The 10,000-nt window shown below is 38.0% G+C and overlaps 1 protein-coding gene across 4 annotated transcripts in view; it reads left to right on the forward strand.

Moving 5' to 3' along the window:
* The window catches only part of LOC122256534 (uncharacterized), a 15,543-nt gene that overhangs the window by 4,781 nt on the left and 762 nt on the right, over positions 1–10,000 (forward strand). The window contains exons 3-11 of one of the 4 annotated variants that reach the window (XM_043021305.2): positions 1–87; positions 384–571; positions 719–919; positions 2,498–2,575; positions 6,192–6,268; positions 7,208–7,431; positions 7,816–8,054; positions 8,211–8,384; positions 8,558–10,000. The exon at positions 1–87 is cut by the window's left edge and continues 4 nt beyond it; the exon at positions 8,558–10,000 is cut by the window's right edge and continues 762 nt beyond it. In XM_043021305.2, the coding sequence (XP_042877239.1) occupies positions 1–87; positions 384–571; positions 719–919; positions 2,498–2,575; positions 6,192–6,268; positions 7,208–7,431; positions 7,816–8,054; positions 8,211–8,384; positions 8,558–8,698 (1,409 nt within the window). In that variant the 3' untranslated portion in view covers positions 8,699–10,000. The remainder of the gene's footprint in view (positions 88–383; positions 572–718; positions 920–2,497; positions 2,576–6,191; positions 6,269–7,207; positions 7,432–7,815; positions 8,055–8,210; positions 8,385–8,557) is intronic. The other 3 variants (XM_043021306.2, XM_043021308.2, XM_043021307.2) reach the window with 3 other exon arrangements.

Here is a 10,000-nt window from a genome sequence, read left to right on the forward strand (position 1 = left end):
AAGACTCTGTGACACAGGGTCTGACTCCCTTGCATTATGCTGTATGGCAGCGCTATCCCGAGGCAGCTGAATTCCTCATTGGTGAAGGTAAATGCTTATTTATACGATTTCTAACGAACTTGCATTTAATTTTGGGAGGCAGTTGGTGTAGTTATTGGTCTCAGTGTATTCCCAAAGCTCTAAAAACAAGAGGTAACTGAAAAGTATTCGATGTTTTTAAAAATTAATTTAATTGAAGAACATCTTTCCATATCTTCCTCATTATCCTTCTCAATCACATTTATACACCCTTATTCATGCTCTTACCCAAAATCAATCTCCATTTCCCCCCTTCTCTCTCCTTTAATTCATTTTTCTTCCTATCTACCCACCCCCTTCTACAGGATGTGACATCAATGCCCGCGACGAGATCGGCTACACAGCTTTGCATCTGTCGGCCGAGCACGGGTACACCGACATGATGGAGGTGCTGCTCAAAAACGGGGCGCAAGTCAACTTCAATATTCCTCCTGAATTCGATGATGATTTCCCTACAGACGCTGGAGACGAGCCTCTGAGACTTGCTCTGAAGGTGAGGGAGGACGAGCTCGATGCTTGTGTTTATTTTTTTTTTTTCTTCTTCTTCTTCTGCTTTGATTTGGTTGGTTTATTTTTTTGTATGATGTTTAGTTTTTTTGTTTTTTTTTCAAAACCGTATTTCGACTTTCTTTCACAACAGCACGACCATTATGACGCCGCCAAACTGCTCCTGGAAAATGGCGCCAACCCCAACGCCAAGTATTTCTTCGGCTCGGAGATCAACCTCGTCAACCCCTTGAACATCCAGCTCTTGAACCTCCTCCTCTCGTACGGCGCTGATCCCAACTCCCGCGACAGACAGGGTTTCACTCCTCTTATGAAGTGTTGTCGTCTCCAGCAGGTAGGTCTCTCGGAGAGGAAGGCGTGGTAGGGGAGACTCGGGATCTTTTGTGAAGTGCTGGTGAAGATTTAGCTTCTTTCTTCTTTTGTTTTCTGAAATTGAAGCTTCTCATTCGTTCTTCTTCCTTCTATTCATCTCATACTTCTGTGGAAAGGAATTTTCGTATGTCTTTGGGATTGTCAGCTTTTAACTTATATTCGGTCTATGATTAGATCCATTTATATCAACTTAAAAAAGGTCAAGTAACGAGCATATCAGACGGCAGTTATCACAAAAGGTCCTGTCAAGCTTTCACCCTGTGGGCTATGGGAGCGTGAATGACCTTGCATGATGGAAGTCAGTGACTTGAGGAAGGGGGAATGCCTGAACCTCAGCAGGAAAGTAGATTCTTAAAGTAGTAGACACTAAAAAGCAATAGTCGTAGAGTTTAGGTAGTCACGGTTTGAATAGTTAACCAACGGTCGAAATCAGATTGAACCATAGGAGCGATAACAGTGTTTTGTTTTTGCAACTGTGACACTAACCCACTTTGGTCTTGATGCAGTTCAAGTTTGCGACTGACATTGCATTGGATGAACCTTTAGTTTAAGGCTGGTAGATAGGGCTTGCAGATTAGCATGTATACGTACAATTAAGGAATGGTAGATTAATGAAGTATGTCTAGGCAACTCAGAGATACACGGAATATACATTATTTCAAAGATCAGTATCAGTATGTGTATATGTATATATATGTATATATGGATATTTATCTATATCTATATCTATATATGCATATATATACATATATATATATATATTTATTTATTTATATATGTATGTATGTATGTGTATACAAATATATATATATACATATATGTATATATATATATATATATATATATATATATATATATATATATATATACACACACAAACACGTATGAAACATTAAGATAACACGAAAAAACGTACGAGGATTGCTGACGTTACCTTTGGAATACCATTTATTTTTTCCTAGCCTGTGTGCGGCAGTGCTTACATAAGATAGTTGTCACTGCTTGCTCATTTTAACCATACTATCTCCCGCGAACGCACTCATCCTTTACAGACCGAATCCAAGTCGCTGCATGAATGGAAGTAAATTCTTGATAACATTAACATTTTCATATTTCCTTCATACCTTGTAAGTATCCTTTAGTCAGCTCATATTAGTGAAACATAACGCCTTCTATAAGCTGTGCATAAAACTGTAAGGTTTATCATAATTTTAAATAGGGCTTAGATGTAGTTTTCATCCTTTATTTCACCTTTTACTATTTTCATATAAGCCTATAACGCATCTCTCTATCCAATAGCCTAATGATATCAATCTCCACTAATATTTTCAGCACCACAAATACCTACAGTTAGATGCACTCACATTTACTTAAGTTACCACTAACATGCCTCCGTTTTCTTTAATTGCACAAATCCTCTTCACTATACCCCCGTTTTCTATGTGTCTCTCTCTTGTAATCGCTCAGTTGTGTGCAGAGTGCCCATTGATTTTCCTTAATGCCTCGTTCCCGTTCGTGAGTCGTTCTCTCTCTCCCGAAGGATGCGTCAGAAGAGATGGAAAACCGCGACAACATCACCGGACCAGAAATTCTACAACACTTCGCGCAGACGCTCAGGGTGAGTGAATAGCTGCTTCTGAGGGAGGGGGAGGGGAGGGTAAGGGAGGACCTGGTTCTTCGTTCGTTTTTAATCTTACTTTCAATCTTACTTCTTCCTTTTTTTATTTTCCTTTCTTTTTTATCTGAGTGTTTCTTTTCCTATGTTTTCTTTTTTTCAAGTCTTTTATCTTTGCTTGTGATTTTTTTTTTTCACCATCACCCTTGGGTCTACAGGGTGTTCTTTGGCCTTTTTCTTTGAGTGTGTGTGTGTTTGATTATTTGTCTATATTTAGCAGTAAATTTCACCTGCACCATGAAGTTTATCTCGTAAAAATTATTTTTGAAATATATTAGACACATAATCTAATATTTTAAGCAAGGTTGTATTTCCTTCAAACACATACCCACGCATTCCTTTGGTTAAAATACGCAGAAACACACACACACACACACACACACACACACACACACACACACACACACACACACACACACACACACACACACACACACACACACACACATTCATATGCACAAGCAGATGCAATACTATATTTAACAATAGATTCGACCTTAAATGACTTAGTTCTCTTGGCGAGCTACTGTAAATATCTGATGGTCACTGATTGGACTGACAGGTATACATTACCTTACAAATTTCGAATCTGTATTGTTATCTTTCGCCGAACACGTCCATGCCGTTATTCAAAATTCAGTTAGTGTTCAATGCTCATTCACCATATTGTAAAAATTTTGTCTCTCGTTTTTTTTATATAATAGACTTTAAAACAAAAATGAGAGAAAGTTGACCTTATCTGCTTCTCAGTTTGATCTGAAACCCTGATTTGGCTTTTTTTTTTAATTAAATCGATCGAAGAACTTAATTATATTGATCATTTACAGGCGTTAATGAGAGTATAAATAAATACATAAATGTGTAATATAAAAGACAGGGATAAATTGCACCTCCACAATGTCTACACTTTTCTCTTCTTTGTGTTTCGTCTCTGAGGCTAAAGTCTCTTCGAAGCCTCCCACACTCACCCCCTGGCGCGAATCGTCATTTTGCGCTCTCACAAAATATGTTGAAGCTTCATGCTCTTCATGTCAGACTATTTGTTACAAGTAAGACAATTTTCGGACAAAAATCGGATCAAGTTTCCAACACTTAGTGTCATTTCGATCCCTTATACTTGAAGACCAAGTAGACTCGAGTCTCTATAAAGATTCTGGCAGTTGCGCCAGGCGATGGGTGTGTGGCTGGCGCCCTCGTGGCTCCTCCTCTCAACCTTTCTGCTGACCAAGGGCGGTGAACCAGGTCCTTCTACGCCCAAACGTGAGCTAGAAAGCGCTCACCGACACAACACGGGCGGCCATTGCTTCCAGATGTTGTTCGGGAAAAGTGCCCACTCTTTAGCTGTATTCGTCCAGAAAGATTGTATTTTTTGCGAGAGCTTTAAGTTTAGTATATGAAACACTTCACCTAGATTATATGAAAGGTATGATTTAAACTAGTTTGCCAGTGTCTCTGTGATGGAGCCATGGTCAGATGTTGCCCGTGCCCAGAAAACGTACAAGTTTGAGACTCGTGTTTCGTGCTGGGACACCTGCATTTAGTTGTCTTATAGCTGTTCCCTGGGTAACTTGCGTTGCTTTCGAGAATATTCCTTGATTGGGCGAAGTTGTGTCGGTAGAGGCCTATAGCATTTAGTCTCCCCCTGTGCCGGCATTGGCTCACACGATTAGTACTTTCTTTTTACTTTGTGTTTTTGTGCATGGATTCTGTTCTTGTATTGCTTTATCAGTTTACCTTCGATTTACTTTGATGAAAATTTATTCAGTGCCGGCAAGCAGCTTCACTCAGTGTAAGCATTTTATATAGGCTCTAAATGCGGACGTTCCGGTGATGTAAGTTGAAAGAATTGAAACACTAATGATAAAAGCCATAAACGTCAGTCGATCACCGATCATTTACACTCAGCGAGAGATTCTGCTTTTAGGCTGCAAATCCTGCCTATGTTTTGTTGTTTCCTTCTTGTTTTCTTTTTTCTTTTTTTTTCTTTTTATTCACCCATGACGCAGTGGTGGAGTGTGATTGCTTCGTCTTTAAAATAAACATCCCACATGCTAACTCTCTTGCTGCACCAGCCAGGAGCCAAGTGAAAGAGGCTTGTGTTGCAGGGTGTTCACAGACTGTGCAATGAAGCTTCACAAGACGGCAGAATTATGCAAGATGATCTACCTGGCAGCACATTGCACTTCCCTCAGCGGTGTTGAGCATTAGGTATAGTCTGTCTGTAACTGGCCTCAACCTGTTATCCGGCGAATGTGATTGGTCAAAATGGCAGAGTATGAGTCACTTACGATTGGTCGACTGGAAGGCCTACAAAAAGAGATCTCTGTACTCCCCTTTCAACCAATCAGAGTCAAGTGTGCCTTTTTTGGTAATTCACATAACATAACTTGAAGGTAGTACCAGTCTAAACGAAGCGACTGTGATACGAGAAGCGTCGTGTAGGTAGAGTGAGTTGCCAGCTACTTCTCTCAGTGCTTCCGAGTTTGTTGTTATGACTTCTGATGTGCTTTGTATGCTTGAGGTGCATGACGCTTTGTCCACTCTTGCATGATTTTGTTTTGTTCTGTATGGTAGTATATCTTTAAGTTTTTTTGTTTTGTTTTTAACTGCTAATCGATTTTTTTTTAACTTACAGTAGATTTAGTACTTTGTAAATAATGACATATGAACAAGAGTACTTATCTCTATGAGTATGAATTTTACAGAAGGTATGTTGTGTTCCATTATTTTATATTTTACAATTTTTCCCATTTTTGATCTATTATTGTTTGATTTATAGTTACCGTTTATACAATATTGAAAGTGTTGATGTAGTATTTGTTATTTTTTATAAGTTATCTTTACATTCTTCCAACTCTAACTGTGTGCAGGAACGAGACCCGAAATCTTACCTTTAAGATTCACAAACTCTACTTACCCTCGACTTAATCGATTATCCTTTATCCAATAACCTTCCCAAATCCTTTTCCTCCTCAGCATCTGTATTTCCCGAGATGCCTGAAGCTGTCATAATGTACACTCTAAAACCACACATTCCAACTCTATTCAGTCCCCGAGACAAGATATACGACACATTTTATCCCGCTAATATATACTACACTATCGTTTTGTTTAACATGCTGTCATCACATAGTAGAAAAGCATCTTTGTGTTGAATACGAGCTTCATAATCTAAGGCTGCTTCCTCACCTCATGTCTTACGATTAAATGAAATGGATCATATGTTTGTGTGTTATTTGTATATCCTTGGGTTTTCCCTGATATCTTCCTCCCATCTCAAAAAATGTTTCTTTTTCTCTCTGTTTTTTTGTTGTTGTTTTTTTCTTGTGTTTTCACCTTCTCTTAGTCTTTCCAGGTCTCAACAACTTCCTTGAAAGGGATTACGTCTTCCCCTACACTCCCTCCTTTTCGTCGCCTCCCCCTCCCCCTTCCCTCCTGGCTTTCATCCCTCATCTACTTGACCTCTGACTTCCTCCGCCTCCTGGTTCTCCTTTCCCTCCTTCCCCTTAAGGACTCTCACGGCAGAATCACCACGGGGTTTTGATCTCTCATCCCACAGGGTCTCGAGAGTGTCCTCCTCCTCATATCCTTCGGCGCTGACGTCAACGCCCGTACTGAGGGTCGACACGACTACAGGTGTGTTATTTATTTTGAATTTCGGTCGCTTACATGTCCAAACTTTGGGCCCTTCTTTCCTCTCTTTTCCCCCCTTTTTCAAACACATTATGTTTACACGTAGTACAGTTCCTATTGGAAAAAGTTATCCCTGTTCCATTATTGTATCCTCTTGTGTTTGTGTATATCTTTACTGCTCACTTTTTGTGTGTAGTACATCCCTCGTCTTTCATTGTTAAACACCCCAATACACTACTGTGTAAGTATAGCCGAAGAAAGTCCATGCATGCTTTTTATATAGATAGATATACATATATATAGAAATGTGTCCGAAGACTTAGTATTTTTTAAATGATACTAACTACTTGCTTGCCTTTTTTTTTTTTTTTTTTTTTTTTTTTCTTTTTTTTTTTTTTTGCCTGTTACTTTTCGTGTAAAATCCAAGACAAAAACACTTACCACTCATAACGAAGCTATGATAAACGCACACTCAAAAACAAATTACTTTACCGTACTCCCTAACATTGCCCATTAAACATACACACTCAAACCAAATGTTTATATGAATTATTATTGATTTTATGATGTGTTTATTGCTATTGGCATGTTTAGTATTGTATTTCTTGAATTTCATTTTGTTATTGAATATATGTATTTTAGCTTGGATTGGCATTATGGTTTAGATTTTAGTCTTTTTCGTTCTTTGTGATACAAAATTGTTTTAGTGTTTCTGTGAGTTTATTTCTGCTTGGGGTGTTTTCCTTTTGATTTGCAATGTAACACGGAGCTTAGATACCGATTGGCTTTTAACAAAAGTAGAACCAGAGAAAAGAAGAAAAAAAAACTAATATCGCGCTCCTTCCGAAAGAAAAAAACAAGGAAAAAAGAAAGGGATATATTTCTTTAACATGATTCAAATAGGATATTTTTGACGAGTGATTATTTCCTTCGACTCTTCAGGTGGCAATATCTCCATTCTGAGTCCTCCCGCTCCTGCAACCTGTCCCCTCTCAACAGGTCCGTCCTCCACTACGCCGTCCTCTCGAGCTCCATCCCCATCGTCAATCTCCTCCTCAAGCAAGGCGCACAAGTCAACTTCGAGGCCGAGTACAACAAGCCGACGCCCCTCGACCTGGCCATCCTCAAGGGCGACGTGGAATTGGTGCGTCTCCTGCTCGACAATGGTGAGTCTCTTTTCTATCTTTCTATTCTTTTTTCTATGTTTTTTTTTTTTCGTGAGAACTTAATGATAAAGACATATAAAACACACACGCCTACACACGCCTAAGGAAAATATGATAAACGTACACTTAAAAAGAAACATATTTGTCATATATCCTCACAATGCCCTTTTAAACATGCGTACTCAAAACAAATGTTTATTACGAATCAATATTAGTTTCCCAAAGCGGTCGTTTGTTCGCTGCGTGATTTGGGGAAGGCTTTATGCTGCCAGGTGACGATAATGTAGCTTCAACGATGTGATTTCGGTAGATCCAATATCATCACAAACATAAAATAAGTCAAAGGCGGTCAAGGGTGGAAATGACGACCCCTTCTTCCCTCAGGAGCCAATGTGAATGCCAGTTCCCCCATTATCGGCTCGCCCTTGCACATGGCCTGCAGCGAAGGTATCTCCAACCGCTTGCCGATCTTGAAACTCCTGCTGGAAAAGGGCGCGAACCCCAACCTAGTTATCATTGGGGACGACGGTTCCCCGATCAAACCGCCCATCGGAGAGTATCTGTCCTCCAACGAAGAGCACGACGTCGAGGTGGTTAACCTGTTCCTTAAGCACGGCGCAGAGGTGAGTGCGGGATTTGTTATTTTGACATGAAGAGTTTATAGACTATACACTCTGGTATACCTATGATAGAAAAAAACAATCTTTGTGTCCAAGAAAAGCACGCCAAACGCACATCGAAATAGTCTTTCAACACGTCTAGTATAATTTCTCCTACAGGTTGTGATGCAAAGCCAGAACAGAGATCCACGAGGAATCCTCAACTGCCTCCCTAACCTAACCAAGACCCCAGACGTTCTCATTTCTCTCCTCGAAGCCGCACAACGTTTTGATCTCGCTATCATCAAACATTCGTCACTGATTGATAATGATCAGCGGAAAATATACCTCAAGGTAACCCTATGATGATATTCCTTGTGTTTCCAAGATTCTTTGTCTGGTATTTACCAACATTCCCAGCTCTCGGCAAAGAAAGTTTTGTTTTTCTTTCTTATATAATCGATGAGTAAGATTAGCATTCTGCTGAAGTATGCAAAATACATATAATTGCCTCTCCCTTCCCTCAGGTTGGCGAGTCACCTTTGCCCCTCAAGCACTTAGCACGGATCTTCCTCAGGCAAGAGTTGGGTGACAAGATGCCCGTTAGAGTCGACGAACTTGACTTGCCTGTGATTATGAAGAAATACCTTTTGTACGAGATCAGCTAACTAAATGAAATATAATGCAGTAGATTAAGTTGTAATATAAGGACTGTATCATATTACGTTTCATATATATATATATATATATATATATATATATATATATATATATATATATATATATATATATATGTATGTATGTATGTATGTATATACATATTCATATACATTTTAATATATATTATGTGTCCAAGTAACTTATATTTGTGATTTGTATATATTCAGATAGATTATAGGTGTATTCTACAGATACTCTGGTTTAGTAACCAGTGAAGATTTTTTTTCTTTATGAAATTGCTTTATTGACAATAAAGTCGATATAAATAGTTATCTGATAAGACTAAAAAACACTTTTCTGTAGACTACACAAAAAAAAACGATAAGTGACGTCATTCTTTAACGAAGTAATGGCATCCTAACGTTTGATATTTTTAAAAAACACGGTTCCGTTATAGATCTTAATTTAGCCTTTTTTTCGCTGACTTGTGATATGTTCTCGTTGAAACGAAGACTCTTACAGATTTTTTTTAATTGTAAATAGTTAACATAACCCCACAGATGCGGCTGGTCGGGAACAGAAGGCCAATGGAGCGAGTTTGTCTCGTTTTGAAAGGCTTTGTAAATTAGCTTAGAATTTGGCATGGTATTTTTTTTCTTTTTTCTTTTTTTTTTTCTTCTGGTATTCCTGTCTTTAGGAAGACGAAATGGAATACATAAAAAAAACTAAACATGCTAATATATTTATATATATATATATATATATATATATATATACATACCTATAAATTCTAAAGGTATTTGTAGTTTACGTTATCAATTACACTTCTAGATTATTAATATATCAGGCCTATATCACTGTTCTTTAACGACTTTCTCAACTCGTATAAGACCGCACGAATATCTCATCTTAAAAAGAGTAATATTTTCCGCTAATTTTTCGATTTCATAAAATTTTAAGTTAGGTGTGTTTAGAAAGGCTTATAGTTAGAGTCTTATACTGTGCACATTGCCAGGTAGAATTATGAGCTGAGCAGTTCAATTGTACAGTAGATTCTGACTTATTTTTACATATCAACTTCTTTTTGTATAAATAAGGGGGTTGTTTTGTATTGTCTTATGTAATATTTTTGTAACATATTATTTATGCATTTTTGTACTTTGTTTAATTTTGTATTTTGTTTAATTTTCTATAATCTTATGAAAGAGAGAAATAGTTGTTTGGTAAACCTGAAGACACGGGAAGAGATTTGGTCAAGGTGCATTAGTGTAAAAAGATAAAACAACCAAATGATAATCGGTGTTTAAGTC

The sequence above is a fragment of the Penaeus japonicus genome, unplaced genomic scaffold (assembly GCF_977035675.1).
Source record: "Penaeus japonicus unplaced genomic scaffold, GWHDUDI00000001_assembly GWHDUDI00000008, whole genome shotgun sequence".
NCBI lineage: Eukaryota > Metazoa > Arthropoda > Malacostraca > Decapoda > Penaeidae > Penaeus > Penaeus japonicus.